This window comes from Aythya ferina, assembly GCF_964211825.1.
Source record: "Aythya ferina genome assembly, chromosome: 4".
Lineage (NCBI taxonomy): Eukaryota > Metazoa > Chordata > Aves > Anseriformes > Anatidae > Aythya > Aythya ferina.
The window spans coordinates 26,482,882-26,498,458 of record NC_140300.1 but is presented as its reverse complement, the minus strand read 5'-3'; the positions used below and the strand labels follow the sequence as shown (position 1 = coordinate 26,498,458).

Below are 15,577 nucleotides of genomic sequence, written 5' to 3'. Positions count from 1 at the left end.
CCATGAAATACACTTTTGTATTGTATCCAAGCTTATCATGTTTGGTGTTCTGGAGCAAAATCATGTCTGGTTAGATGTCTGAGAGGTTGGAAGCCTGACCTGGAAACCTTTGTCTGGACTAATTTATTGTGAAACATTGTCTGGTTAATTGTAGGATATTGACAGACTTCTGAAGTCGTATTTTTACCATGAGTGTATTCTTTCATGTTTGTAGTTTGGGAAACATTACCATTTTGTCTGAAAGTTGAAAATCATTTATTTATTTATTTTTGAAGTACTGTAAAATAGAAGTTAAATTGAATTATACTTAGAGGAGATACAACTAATATGCTGGGAAGCACAAACAGTGAATAACAGCTGTCTTCAAGCATTTTTTATGATTTGTTAGTTGCTTCTTGCATTAAATATATCAAAATATATAGGCTGCTAGGACCTTACATATAAGAAGCAGAAAAGTGCTATTACTGATTGTGGAATCATTTAAGTTTTTAAACTTTCTGTTGTGGACTTTATTATTGTCAAGATGAAGATGTCTTGTGAAGACATGGTCTTCACATTTGTGCTCTATCTATCATTATGCAACCTTTTGAAAGCTGTGCAGGCAATGTGTGCTGGGAACTTCCTTTCTCAGGTTCCAGTCACTACATCCAGTGTCAGACATCTATTAGTTGGCTGTGGTTTGTGAACACTGATTTCCTCCCCTTATCCTTTCCTTTTCTTTGTAAAGCCTCTGCATGCATCTTTAGCTGCTGAACCAGTTCATTTGTCAGCCAGAAGAGCAGACTTGAGACTGGTCTTTTAGAAATGGAAATGTTATTTCATCTGCTCATTAAAAGAAGCTTTCTCTTTCATCCTCAGCTTTGACTTCTGTTCTTCTTTTAGTTTGTCTCAGAGAGTCAGATGAGTGGAATGCTCTGTGCAAGGCAGTGTGTCCAGTTTACCAACAGGAGAGAGTTAGCAGTGCTTCTAGAGTAAAATGGGATTATGCTCATTTTACTCAGAGGAAAGTGAAGGCATGAAATGTCAGTGGAGATAATACAGGTTTTCTGGCCATTCTCTATTGCTTCTCCAAAAGTCTATAGGTTCCCCATAGATCAACCCTACCTGGAGAACTGTGAACCCTTGTGTGTGTTGGGTGAGAAGAAGAGCCTGGGAGTGGGTAATGAAATTGATTCTCAGCTGTGTTTAAATACCCTGTCTATGCTATCCATGTACTTCTATGTGTAATACTTTCATATGCTGATGCAAATGGCAGTAGCAGCAGTCTCACTATATCCTTTTTTTTTTTTTTTCAGTTCCTTATATAACCTGACAGATGTTAATTGCAAGTTAAAGCTCACCTGATTGTTTTTTCTCATACTTAAAGTAGAACAAAGACCTGTGATATTAATGTCTGAAGATGTGCATGCTGCCTGATGTTGGAAAGACTTATTCATTCATTATTTGCTTGTGCTGGGGGATTTATTAGCCATGGTAATGTCTCCAATTAGTTGAAGGACAGAGAGCATAATTAGGGCACTTTGTGCCTAATTACTGTTCACTGTATACATGCAGTTACTGTTAAGTTTATGAGGCTAGCTGAAATGTTATAACAACAAACATGTTAAGAAGTTAAGACTTTCATACTTAGAGAATTATAAAAATTAGGGTCAACCTAGAAATATTTGAATGTAAAGATGTAATATATTTGCTCTGAATCTTTGTCTCTCCAGACAGTCTGAAAAAGACCTACTGAGTGAAATTTGTTGAAAAAAATATAGTTTATAGTAAATGGAGAGAGGATCAAGTGTGATGATCTGTGTACAGTGACATAATCTTTAGGTAAACTGGGAAAGGAAAAGAACTCTTCTTTAATTAAGTTTGCCTTTCTCCCCTGGGTTATGAGAGAGAGAGGAAAGTACTATTGTTAAAGTTAGGGTGGAGTTAATTAGCATTAGTCTTCATGGGTTTGTAAGATTTATTTCAACTGCAAAGAAGTAAAATAGTGTTAAGCTGAAGTTAACTGTTGTTATATTTCAATGGCATACCTGAATTTAACACTTTATCTTTTTAGTTTGGAATTAAATTTATAACCTTCTATCTTGCTCTTTATCCCATTCCAAAAGCTGGGGAAAAAAATGGCCTTTGAAAAGTGAATTAAGAGGCACAGAGACTTACTGTGGCAATCGGCTCTGGGTCAGATGCGTTCTGCAGCAGAGCGGGGGATTGGGCAGGCAGGACTAATTTTTCCGGCACCAAGCCCGCTCGAGGCAGCCGCCAAGACCCGGCAGCCCTCGTGAGGGAGGTGAATGAGGCCAGAACGAGGCATAGGCGGAGCCAGCAGCAAAGGCGGAGCCAACAGCGCCCTCCCGCCCCCCGGCCGTTCATAAGGTGCCCCTAGGAAGCGCGAGCAACCAGGAGTGTGGTGACCAGGATGGGCAAATAGGGTGTGGCATGTCAGAAGGGAGTGGTGCGGCAGCTAATAGGATGGGCAAACAGGGTGTGGCGTGGCGCGGCAGAAGGGTGAGGCACGGCAGTTGGCGCAGGCAGGGAAAGCAGGAAGAGGTAGAAAGTCTACCCAGGAGGATGCCTAGGGCGAAGAAGTCAACTCCATGCCTCAGGACCGCCTCCAACAGGACAGAAAGAAGGGTGCTTGTTGTGGGTGACTCCCTTCTCAGAGGAATAGAGGGACCTATTTGTCAGCCTGATCCTACCCGTAGGGAAGTCTGCTGCCTCCCTGGGGCCAGGATCAGGACACTGCCAGAAAGCTTCCCAACCTGGATCGCCTCTCTGACTATTATCCTTTTTTAATAGTCCAGGCTGGCAGTGATGACATTGAAGAGAGAAATCTGAAGACCATCAAACGGGACTTTAGGGGACTGGGATGGTTAGTAGATGGAGCGGGAGTACAGGTGGTATTTTTGTCCATCCCTGCGGTGGCAGGGAGGGGTACAGGGAGGACACGGAAAGCCCACCTGATAAACACGTGGCTCAGAGGCTGGTGCCAACATACAAATTTTGGGTTTTTTGACCATGAGGCACTTTACTCGGCACCCAGCCTGATGGCTGCAGATGGGTCCCTATCTCTAAGGGGAAAACGGATCCTAGGCCAGGAGCTGGCAGGGCTTATTGAGAGGGCTTTAACCTAGGTGAGAAGGGGAACAGGGCTGAAACAAGGCTTGTTAGAGCTGTGCCAGGGGGAACAATGGCAAGGCTGGGAGAGAAGGCAATGGTCCAACTGAAGTGCATCTACACTAATGCATGCAGCATGGGTAACAAACAGGAGGAGCAGGAAGCCATCGCGCGGCAGGCAGGCTACTACTTGGTTGCCATCACGGAAACGTGGTAGGACCACTCTCATGACTGGAGTGCTGCAATGACTGGTTATAGGCTCTTCAGAAGGGACAGGCAGCATGGAAGGGGTGGTGGTGTGGCTCTCTGTATCAGAGAGAGTTTTGATGTCACGGAACTTGAGGCTGGGAATGATAAGGTTGAGTCCCTATGGGTTAGGATCAGCGGGAAGGCCAACAAGGGAAGCATCCTGGTGGGGGGCTGTTATAGACCGCTGAACCAGGATGAGGAAACTGATGAAGAATTCTACATGCAGCTGACAAAAGTTGTGAAATTGTCAGCGCTTGTTCTTGTGGGGGACTTCAACTTCCCAGATATATCCTGGAAGCACAACACAGCCCAGAGAAAGCAGTCTAGGAGGTTTCTGGAGAGCGTGGAAGATAGCTTCCTGACACAGCTGGTTAGTGAGCCTACCAGGGGAGGTGCCCCGCTAGACCTTCTCTTCACAAACAGAGAAGGACTGGTGGGAGATGTGGTGGTTGGAAACTGTCTTGGGCAGAATGACCATGAAATGGTAGAGTTCTCCATTCTTGGAGAAACCAGGAAGGGGACCAGTAAAACCACTGTATTGGACTTCTGGAGGGCTGACTTTGAACTGTTCAGGACACTGGTTAGTAGATTCCCTTGGTAGGTAGTTCTGAAGGGCAGAGGAGTCCAGGAAGGCTGGCTGATCTTCAAGAAAGAAATCTTAATGGTGCAGGAGCAGTCTGTCCCCACATGCCCAAAGACGAGCTAGTGGGGAAGAAGACCGGCCTGGCTGAACAGAGAATTGTGGCTTGAGCTTAAGAGGAAAAAGAAGGTTTACAATCTTTGGAAAAGAGGGCAGGCCATTCAGGAGGACTATAAGGATGTTGTGAGGCAGTGCAGGGATAAAATTAGAAAGGCTCGTCTGGAGTTCAATCTGGCGACTGCCGTCAAAGACAACAAAAAATATTTTTACAAATACATTAATGCAAAACGGAGGACTAAGGAGAATCTCCAGCCTTTACTGGATGCAGAGGGAAACCTAGTTACAAAAGATGAGGAAAAGGCGGAGGTGCTTAATGCCTTCTTTGCCTCAGTCTTTAGCGGCAAACCCGGTTGTTCTCTGGATACCCAGTACCCTGAGCTGGTGGAAGGGGATGGGGAGCAGAATGTGGCCCTCACTATCCATGAGGAAATGGTTGGTGACCTGCTATGGCACTTGGATGTATGCAAGTCGATGGGGCCAGATGGGATCCACCATATGGGTGGACCAGATGGGATACTAAGAGGACTGGTGGAGGAGCTGGCCAAGCCACTTTCCATCATTTATCAGCAGTCCTGGCTATTGGGGAAGGTCCCAGTTGACTGGCGGCTAGCAAACGTGATGCCCATCTACAAGAAGGGCCGGAGGGCAGACCCAGGAAACTATAGGCCTGTCAGTTTGACCTCAGTGCCAGGGAAACTCATAGAGCAGATTATCTTGAGTGTCATCATGTGGCACTTACAGGGCAACCATGTGACCAGGCCCAGTCAGCATGGGTTTATGAAAGGCAGGTCCTGCTTGACGAACCTGATCTCCTTCTATGATAAAGTGACGCACTTGGTGGATGAGGGAAAGGCTGTGGATGTGGTCTACCTTGACTTCAGCAAGGCTTTTGACACCGTTTCCCACAGCATTCACCTCAAGAAACTGTCTGCTTGTGGCTTGGACTGGTGCACGCTTCGTTGGGTTAGAAACTGGCTGGATAGCCGGGCCCAAAGAGTCATGGTGAATGGAGTCAAATCCAGTTGGAGGCGAGTCACCAGTGGTGTTCCCCAGGGCTCAGTACTGGGGCCTGTCCTCTTTAATATCTTTATCGATGATCTGGATGAGGGGATTGAGTGCACCCTCAGTAAGTTTGCAGATGACATCAAGTTGGGTGCGTGTGTAGATCTGCTTGAGGGTAGGAAGGCTCTGCAGGAGGATCTGGATAGGCTGGACAGATGGGCTGAGGTCAATTGTATGAAGCTCAACAAGGCCAAGTGTCGGGTCCTGCACCTGGGGTGCAATAACCCCAAGCGGAGCTACAGGCTGGGAGATGAGTGGTTGGAAAGCTGCCAGGCGGAGAAGGACCTGGGAGTATCAGTGGATAGTCGGCTGAATATGAGCCAGCAGTGTGCTCAGGTGGCCAAGAAGGCCAACGGCATCCTGGCTTGAAGCAATGTGGCCAGCACGTCTAGGGAAGTGGTTGTCCCCCTGTCCCTGGCTCTGGTGAGGCTGCACCTCAAGTACTGTGTTCAGTTTTGGGCCCCTCGCTACAAGAAGGACATTGAGGTGCTTGAGCGAGACCAGAGAAGGGCGACGAAGCTGGTGAGGGACCTGGAGAACAAGTCCTATGAGGAGCGGCTGAGGGAGCTGGGCTTGTTCAGCCTGGAGAAGAGGAGGCTCAGGGGCGACCTTATCGCTCTCTATAGATACCTTAAAGGAGGCTGTAGAGAGGTGGGGGTTGGTCTATTCTCCCACATGCCTGGTGACAGGATGAGGGGGAATGGGCTTAAGTTGCACCAGGGGTGTTTTAGGTTGGATATTAGGAAGAACTGCTTCACTGTGAGGGTTGTTAGGCATTGGAGTGGGCTACCCAGGATAGTGGTGGAGTCACCATCCCTGGAGGTTTTTAAAAGAAGTTTAGATGTTGAACTTAGCGATATGGTTTAGTGGAGGACTTGTTAGTGTTAGGTCAGAGGTTAGACTTGATGATCTTGAGGTCTCTTCCAACCTAGACAATTCTGTGATTCTGTAATTAGGCCAAAGATAAACAGTTTTGGACCAACTTGTTCTCCTATGTGAGTATTTCTTTAAATAATGTAGTGTACCAGCCTCATTTAGATCCTGGTAACATCTCAACAAATCCTGCTGACTGTAATTCTGAAGGGTTTTCTACCTTTGAAACAGAGTGGGTCAAACCAGTGTAGCATGACAAGAATTAGTAATTCTGATTCCTAGAAATTAGTGTATATCCATTCTTTGCCCTTCACGTGTCTATTTGCTCTGTGTGGGGAATTATCTGCTTTATGCAACTTTCCCCAAATCTCTGAATGTATTACTCCAGCTGGCAGGTGTTGTGTGCTCTGTTTCACTGGAACGCATACAGAAGATATTCTATATATTCTGCTCACTTCCTTTTTCCAGCCAACACCATTCCTGTCTTATCTCTCTTGTGTGACTTGCAAATCAATTGCTATGGCTTTCGAATCAAAAGTGCAGAAATGTCTGCCATTACCATTGCAGAGAGATTATAGTCTTCATTGCTTGCTCAAAGTGGTCTTGGGCACATTCTAAACAAAAATTAAAAGGATGGTGTTCTGGTAGCAAGATGTCGCAGTCAGTCATCTCTGTAAAGGCTAGTTAGATAGGACTGGAGAGAGTGAGAATGTCTCCTCTCAAATTAGGAATAGCAATAGTGCCTTTTCTTCCACATTTGGATATATTTATTTCTAATCTGCACTGGTTCCTTTGCTTGTTTAGCTAATGGATGATCAAGTCACAAGGTCTTGAGCTAGCATACTGGTATGGAAGAAAAGAAACAGTTCCTGATAAAAGAACTACCTTAAAAGGATTTATTTAGTAGTGTCTGGAAAAGCTGTTGGATGTTGGGATGGAATTTTTCCATCTCACCCTGCTATTGTATTATTAATAGCTTTCAGAAACTTATCAGTGTCCACATCTTCATAGTACTTTTTATTTCAAAGTTTTAAAAGTAGATGTCCAGAGATTTTCCATTAAGCAAAACAGGAAGTACAAATCTGATATGTACTTATATATTTCTTTTATTTTTATTAGTTTCAAATATATTTAAAGATATTACATTATAGAAAAAAGAGAAGTGGAGAGTGGATTGCTTGGAGAGGTAGTACTGTTTTTTCTCCTTGGATGTCTCCAATACCTGACTGAATCAAGCCCTGATCAACCTGGTTTGACCTTTAGGCTGGACTAGAGACTTCATGTGGTCCCTTCCCATATGAGTTGTCTTGTAAATCCATAAATAAAACGAACGCTTCAAAATGGCAGTGTATTTGAGTGGCTGTGCATGGACGTATCATGGTTGTAACTCTTTTTGCATTTAGGTCAGCATGGGCATTTGGCATGATGTCTTGTACCATTCATTTTGGCTAAATCTAGTCTACTTTTAATAATGATGATGCATAAAAGAACATTAAAGGGAGACAAAACTGTGTCCTCATCACTCTGTGTCAACTATGGAGCTCTGGTAGTTTCCTTGTACTTTCTGTTGTTTAAGGAATGGGGAACAAAAAGAATAAGACACAATGGTCAGTTTTGTAGTGAACATTTCCTTCCTTAGAGAGCTGCTCATAAGTTAAGTTTTACTCCTCATCATCTTAATGCCTCAGGGAAAGGCTGGGATTGCCTCTGCACTCTGATGAACCATAAGATAATTTATGTAGTAATTAGATGACATAAAGTACAACCAGGCCAAAAACAAATAAATAAATAAAATAGTGTGGTAATGAAACATGAAAGAGATGGCAATAGGTAGCTTTGAGGGAAAAGGAGTGTACATTTACAAAACTTCACTTCCTACTTCTTTTAGCACTCCCATTAGTGGTATCCTGCTAATGGGGAATGTTAAATATTTAATAGCTGACATTTCTATAATGTCTATGTAGTGCAGTAAAAGGTACATTTCAATTTAAGAGAATGAAAGCACTTTTCGGGTTGTTAGAGGGGAAGCTGATGGTGAACCTTGTATTTAGATTTCTTATTACTTCCAGCTATAATAGACTCTTGTGACTTGTTTGCAGCAAGCTAGGTATGAAAATCCTGATATCCAAGCAGTGCCTTTTGTTCACCTTCTGGAAACTTACTGAATTGTTGCCAGCTCCCTCTTGCACTTGCCTGACTAAGCAGGCATCCTGAAACTACTGAGCAATTACTACAATGGTGATAGTCTTGAGTTTCAGCGAGACTTAATAGCATTATGTGAGAGGTGGTGCAAGGTCTTTTGGATACAGTATATTTTGGTGCATTCCCATGAAGGACTACAATAACAACCAGGCATCTCTGTCCTTTCCTGACTTTTTCTGTTCTTTCTCTATGAAGTCGTAGTGTTGTGGAACATCCTTGTGGTCTTCATTCCTATAGGAAATTTACTGAGAAATTCCACCCTTAGCCTTGAGTGCAGTATGCTTGTAATTTAGAAGCTCTTTAAAATCCTTTTCTAATAATGTAGAAATACATTTTTAGTTTTGGTGTACAATACAAATTGGTACAAGGACAATTCTTTGATTCCTTTCCTTTACGGGAATACCTATGCTTATGGTAACATTAGAACTGATTTATATGAATTGCATACCCTCAGTAATAATTGCTATCCAGTGTCCATTTGTGAAGATTGTGTGACTCTCAGAGTTACTGCTATCAGTCTGATGCACTTTGCTTGATTTGAAGCCCATAGCAGTTCCCTGAAATATGCTGGATGAGTAATGTAGATTGCAAACTTTAGCACTGGAGGAATACTTAAGTCCACACGCATTTGATCCAAATGGAAAGAAAACTACTTCCAGGCACTCTTTGACCTTTTGATGATATCTGAGTGACTCTGCAGACACAGCCAATGTACTGCCATTTTTTTACTAATGACTTAGCAATAAAATATATATTGCTGCTTATCTAATTAAAAGATAGGCGATGTATGAATATACAAGTGTTTTTCTTGTGCATTTGTTCCATCTTGATAAAATAGATGGCTAACAGATAATTGTAACTGGAAGGAATGGTACAGAATTTTAACTATAGCACATATACGTGCAGATATATTTTTGACACATGACTGCAGCTTCTAACTGTGAATGTTTCATAGCATATGGACACAATATTTGTTTGTTTTCTTAAAATTTGAATGGAGTCGAGTGAGTGCATTTGAGGTCTTATTGTTATAGATAGAATAAGAGGCTACTAAGAAGGAAATCCTGCTAATGCTTTTGACACCAATATGTGCCTATTATGATGACTAAACATCTACTAGAAACATTAATACCATGAATTGAAAATGGAGTATGTACAGCAAAAAACCCATAGGAATTCCATTTTGCGTTTTAAAACAGGAAAAGGTTGACAGAGGATGCCTACTGGTACTTTTATGAGTTTTACTCATGATTTGAGTTTTTCTGTGTATGTAATGTGTTAATGTTTCTCTTGACATATTTATTAGCTTAAAATTTCTCTGCTATAAAATAAAATGTTGGTGGTTCAAACAAGGTACTTCTCTTTCTGTTGGCACCAAAACGCATTATAAATTACTTTAAATTATATTCAGTATTTTACCATTTTCTTCTTCACCTTGTGTATTTTGTTTAACTGTTTCTTTCTTTCTAAACTTTTTTCTTCTTCTTCTCTCTCCTCCTTTTTTTATCGGCACCATTAGAGCCGATAAAGCAGATGATGAGGATGACGAAGATCTAACAGTGAATAAAACATGGGTCCTAGCACCAAAGATTCATGGTGGGGATGTGACTCACATACTGGACTCCTTACTTCAAGGATATGACAATAAGCTTCGGCCAGATATTGGAGGTAAGCTCTTAAAATAATTCAGTAAATAGAAGATGTGAACCAGAGATCACCTGCATTTTGCTAAAGTTGGCACAAATGTGTTTAATGTGTTATTATGCTTAATAAAGTTAAATATAACAGCAATAAAATGCAGTGGTTTTATAGAACTGGTAAAAATAATATACCATGCATGAGTAGAATTTTTGTGTTATATTTATAATTTTTTCCTTATGCAAAGTATTGTTTTCTTGGGACAGTGATCAATAAACCATTAAAAGATAATTATATTTTGCTTTGTTACTCCAAGATAATATTACAAAAATAATTGTATATATAAACCAGCCACAATTAAATATATAGAGAGAGAGTCAGCAGGAGTTTATTAAAGTATTATTCCTAGACATTTTAATCTTACTTTAGAAAGTGAACTGTAAATGTGTATTTTAAAGAGATTGAACTCAATCCACCACTCGTCTTTCCTTAGCTCAGATTTTGAAAAACTTTGTAAGAATCTATGAAGACAGTTTAGGACTTTTGAAGATTATAGGAAGGAAGATTTCATTACTGTATTTTAAACTTTGCAGTTAGTAGGAAAACAATTTTGTCTTTCAATAGTCAAAATATCAATTCAGATATAACTATTAAGTATAAATATTTAATAGGATTTGTGTTGAAAACATGGAATACATGAAAAATTCACCATCTCTTGTCTGCCACATGCATACTGGATCAAGCTAAGAAAAATAATTTTATTTCTCTGGGTCTGTTTTCTGAACTGTGGATGGAGAGGTGGAGGACAGACTTATGTGTTAAATACTTGGTGTCAAAGAAATTTAATTTAAGTCTATAAGCTGCTTATAGAATAAACAATTGTACAATCTAGACTTACTTCATTTATGTAGGAGATCAGAGAGATGCAATCCCAGACTGTTTGTTTCCTTTTAAAAGTTTCTGACAATCTTTTTTTTTCCCCTAAATTTCTTAGTTCTGTTTTGTTGCTGACTGTTTCATTGAAGACACTGAATGGCAATTTTTCTGTTTGTCATAACAGGGAATCTCATGAAGTTTGCTTTAAGTCTTTCCCTTCACCTTTATTTCATTGAACTACTGTGAAGATTTAGACAACAAAAAACTCTTCCAGTTTATTTTTCTTTAAATTCTCAATGTGTGGCAGATGTATAGCATTCCTGTTCTTTCAGACTGCTCGATGCAAGAGAATTATAAGGGAGTAAACTATCTCCACAAAAAATCCTTCAAATGGAGGGTGTAGATGAAAGAAAACAGAATTCTGTTTCTCTTCTCTCCCCTTAATATTTTGTAATAAAGAAAGGGAAAATAGAGAAAGAGAAAATTATTCTGACATATCCAACTGGTTATTCACTGGTCCTGGCAGAGCAAAAGCTCTGCCTTTCTGTGAGTAACTCTATGTGTAACTTTCTGGATTTCAAATACTAGTTTCCTAAAGAAAACACCTCCTAACTTCTACCTTCTCTCATATAAACACTCCCTTTCTTTTTCTTCTTTACTTTCTTGATGATACACTTTTATAGTAATTTGACCTTTGCTATCTGGGACTTACGTCTACCCATATATTAAAAGGCTGGTGAACATTAGCCAGTGATGAGAACAGGAGACATTCTGGGGTATTCACATTGTTGTTAGGGGAATAAGTATTAAGGCTGATCATTCTGGATGGAGGAGAAATTGCAGAGTTCTGCCATGGGGCAGAAATTGTTCAGAATGTAAGATGAAATTTCCACCTTCAAATACAGGCATCATATTCTGTCCAGATGCTTGAGAGATGCAGCAGAGATTTATCAGAGAGAAAAACAAAATCGGCCTATTGTTCATTCATCTTAGTCTGCTTCAATTATATGGATAAAATCTAGTGTCAGATTCCACATCTTCAGAGTGTATGTCAGTACTTTTACAGCAAGGTTATTGACTGGAATTATAATTATCTTTCAAGGTAATAATCTCCCGCATAAAATCTTTACTATTGAATTACAATGCTCAGTAAAAAACACTTTTTATTTTTTTATTTTTTTTTATTTGTTTTGAGGCCTGCAATTTTTGAATTTAAATAGCAGAGCAGAATTTTTTCTTCCTGATGTTGACACAGAATTTCAGCATCTCAGAGTGAGATAAGGGGTTTCATTGTTAAATACTCAGAGGAAGATGATAAAGGAGAGCCAAATGAAAGTTGAAAAGTTAATGGTAATGCTGAAATTTAATAGCAGAAAACCACATTCTGTCATTTTTGGTGTGTCTCACACAAGTATCCATGAGTTGTACTGATTTCTAAATTGCTAACCTTTAATATGTTTATTAAACATATTAGTCTTTAACTCACATATAACATACTTTTAGATGTTTGGAGCATAAACATATTATTAAAGTACTTCTTCTCAGTATGAAATAGTAGCGGTTACCACCTGGGATCTCTTATCTGTAGTATAAATTCCTATAATTACAGATACAATCTTGGAGTGTTGATGTATTAATGAAAAAATATTCTCCTGTATGTTTACCTTTTGGCTACTTATAACCACACTGTTTTAGCTCCAGTCCTAGATCAAATTGTTTATTATTTTTCAACTTTCTAAAAGGCAAGTATTCTGGCTGCTCATTATTTCACCTTTCACAACTAATGGATACTAAAATAATTAATATTAGTTTATCAATTTATATATATTTTTTCTAGCTGTGTCTTATGCCCAGTGTTGTGTAAAACACAACTGATAATCTGAAAGTTCAATTAGAAATATTGATTAGTGACATATTACATCTCTAATGTAATGTTTTCAATCACCAAGTTAAGAAAAGTCATTACTGAAATATTTTTAAGAATGATGAGGATGATAGCTCATGGGCATAGAGAAATTTCTACCTAGAGAATTTTGTGTAGTTGTGATTGTCCTGTAAGCAGAGCATGGGCAAGTAATTGCATCTCAGTCCACTAAGGTGAAAAGATGTATTCAGGGATTTAAGGGTTACATTGACAAAATGTGGGCTTTCAAGAGACTGACAGATACACTAACTCTGAAAAGATAAGGCTATAATGAGGGTATTCTCTTGAACATGTAGGTGCTCTTATTGTAGTATCGACAAAAGGTTGTTATAGGCAGGAAAGTAATAAACTTAAATAAGCACAAAAAGTAGCAGGAAAATGTAGAGAAGTATGTATTCTGATATGAAGAATATTTTACAAGAAATAAAGGAAATTAAGTACAAGAATAATGTGTAGGAGACTGTATGCAGTAAATGTTAAAAGTACTCTGGGTGCACTGCATGGAAAATGATGGAAATTATAAAAGTGTTGGGGTAGGTATTTGCTAAAGATTTTATTATTATTATTATCAATTATATTTAATAATAAATAACAAAATAATAATAAAGGTAGAAGAGTGAAGAACAGGGCTCTGCTTTCATCAAACTCACTGAAAAAATTATTTAGAGATGGAGCTGGAAGCCCACTGTAAACACTTGAGGACAAATTTTAATATAGATAGCCATATAAGTATATTCTTAGATTAGGTTGTGAAGATTGTTATTGCTATATTAAATATTTTTACAAATTAAAGACCCCTGTTATTTCTTTATGCACCTAATTTCTTTGTTGAATAACTGCTTTAGCACCAAGAAGAGAAAATTCTTCAGGCTTCTTTATGCAATTAATAAATAATTACAGAAAATTTTCTCTCAAAAAAAAAAAACAAACAAAAAAAACAACTTAGATGAAGTTAGCAAAAGTCTCTGTTTAAATTAAAAATTGTGATAAATAAAAATAAGTGCTATGCCTTCACTGTAAAATGCACATTTTTTTGATAAGGGGAACAGTGAATTAACAGGAGTGAATTTAGATGGGCTAACATTCTATTGGGTAATGGTGAGGACTGAAGTAAACTAAATGGAAGAATATTCAACAAGAAAAAGGGCAACATTCTACATTTTTAAAACAATTGTAATAGTTTCTGTCAGGAGATAGAGGTTTGTAAACCTAGAACAACTGGTAAAGAGAGATCTTCAACAAAAAAAGCAGAGAGATTTCAAATATCAAAGGCTGAAAATTGGACCTGGATAAATACAGGCTGAAACAGAGTTACTTTCAACAGCAAGAACAATTATTAAAGTAATTTGTCAATGATCAAAGTAGATTTTTGTCACTTTGATTTTTCTAATCTAGAGCGAATGTGTTCCAGAATACAGATTTTTGAACCCAAACTTGAGTTCAGAATATTCCTGGGGATTATCCAGCATCATCCCTTGCTAGTGAAGCACTGGTTCATATCTGCAAAAGAAAGACTTCTTTCCATGTCTTGTTGCTTGCTGGGAAATTCTTTCTCATTCTTGAATTTTAAGCACAAGTCACTTATTTCTTTCCTGGGACAAACCTGTCCTTAGCTACATGCTTGTGTCAAATGATGCTCAGTGCCAGTCAAACTTTCTAAATAACAGAAATTTAGTCTAGTAAAGAAAAGGTAGAAAAGCAGGAAATCAGGAAGTGTGAGTGCATCTCTCCAGATAAGGCTTAGCGAATGGGTTCCCTCTGTCTCTTGCATGCTACAGCTAATTTGAGACCTGATGAATTCTCTCTTGTGGGCAGCTGCTTCTTGGTGTTCTTTGCTCTCCCTGTTTAATATGCAGTCTACTGTCCTCTTGCATTCTTGCTTTACTCTAACCTCTTTCGTGCTCTCTTTTCACTCTTTGGAATCTCTTTTCACTCTTTAGAAGTTTCTGTAAGTCTATAATACTGTTTTGCACTTCACTCAGGATGTGTTAAACAGCTTTCTTCCTACTCATAATGTTTTCAAGGCTGTTACTAAATTTTGTAAATAAAATAAGAAGTGTTCACTGTAGAAATATCTTCCCAAACCACGTTTCACAGTTAGCTCTTTGTGGAGAGCAGCTGAACAAAGTAATTATATGGATGTTAAATTAGTATAAATAATGTATTTTCCTCCAGCTTTTGTCATTTTAGTGGGCTCATATCAGTTCTAGTTTATGAACATGAGTAGAATGAATTCTTTCTTCTAGTTCACAGAAACACTGGGATCTGTTCTATACAGAAGAACTAAGAAAAAAACAGCCCTTTTAATGTTATTGCATCAGATATATTTCTTCTTCTTCGTTTGAGTCAATTAAAATAATTTCAACAGAGGCAGATTTTCAGACTCTTCACTGGCTCTTAATAGGTCTAATAATCTTACTCAGAGCAGTATGGAAAAGGCAACTGAACCCTGTGGCACATTACAAGAGAACCCTTGTGGCAGATCAAGTACTGCTTTCTGCAAGCTGGAATTTCATAAAATTGACACAACCCACATTAAAACTGGCTTACTGACAGATCTCAAAATTCAGTTATTAATAAGGGAATATCAGAGGTAGGGCTGTCTCACAGGAAAGTCTTGATCAAGAGTAGTGCTATTTTGAAAGATTTCAGCAAATTTATTTTTTTTTTAAGTAGGCAAATGATACACAGATTGTTGGAGACTGTATGTGCAGAATAATTCCGTCCTTCAGTAAATTCATAGACACAAACAAAAGATAATTGTTAAAATAAAGAAAAAAGAAAAAAAAAGCCTGTGGGTTATAATTCAAGGTGAGATCTGCACAGAAGAGCAATGATTTAGGGCAAAACTTGGTTATTTTGTGTAGTATGAGTTCTTAGGTATGCATCACCCAGAAGAGTAAGTCCCCTTTGAAAAGAGACACTATGAGTAGAAAACTGGA

At 39.0% G+C, this 15,577-nt stretch overlaps 1 protein-coding gene across 3 annotated transcripts in view; it reads left to right on the top strand.

Annotated features, from left to right (window-relative positions):
* GABRG1 (gamma-aminobutyric acid type A receptor subunit gamma1) overlaps positions 1 to 15,577 on the top strand; it is a 59,596-nt gene that overhangs the window by 11,597 nt on the left and 32,422 nt on the right. For 2 of the 3 annotated variants that reach the window (XM_084518604.1, XM_084518609.1), the window contains exon 2: positions 9,717 to 9,865. In XM_084518604.1, coding sequence (XP_084374730.1) covers positions 9,717 to 9,865 — 149 coding nt within the window. Of the gene's footprint in view, positions 1 to 9,716; positions 9,866 to 15,577 lie in introns of those variants that run through there. The other variant, XM_084518605.1, reaches the window with a different exon arrangement.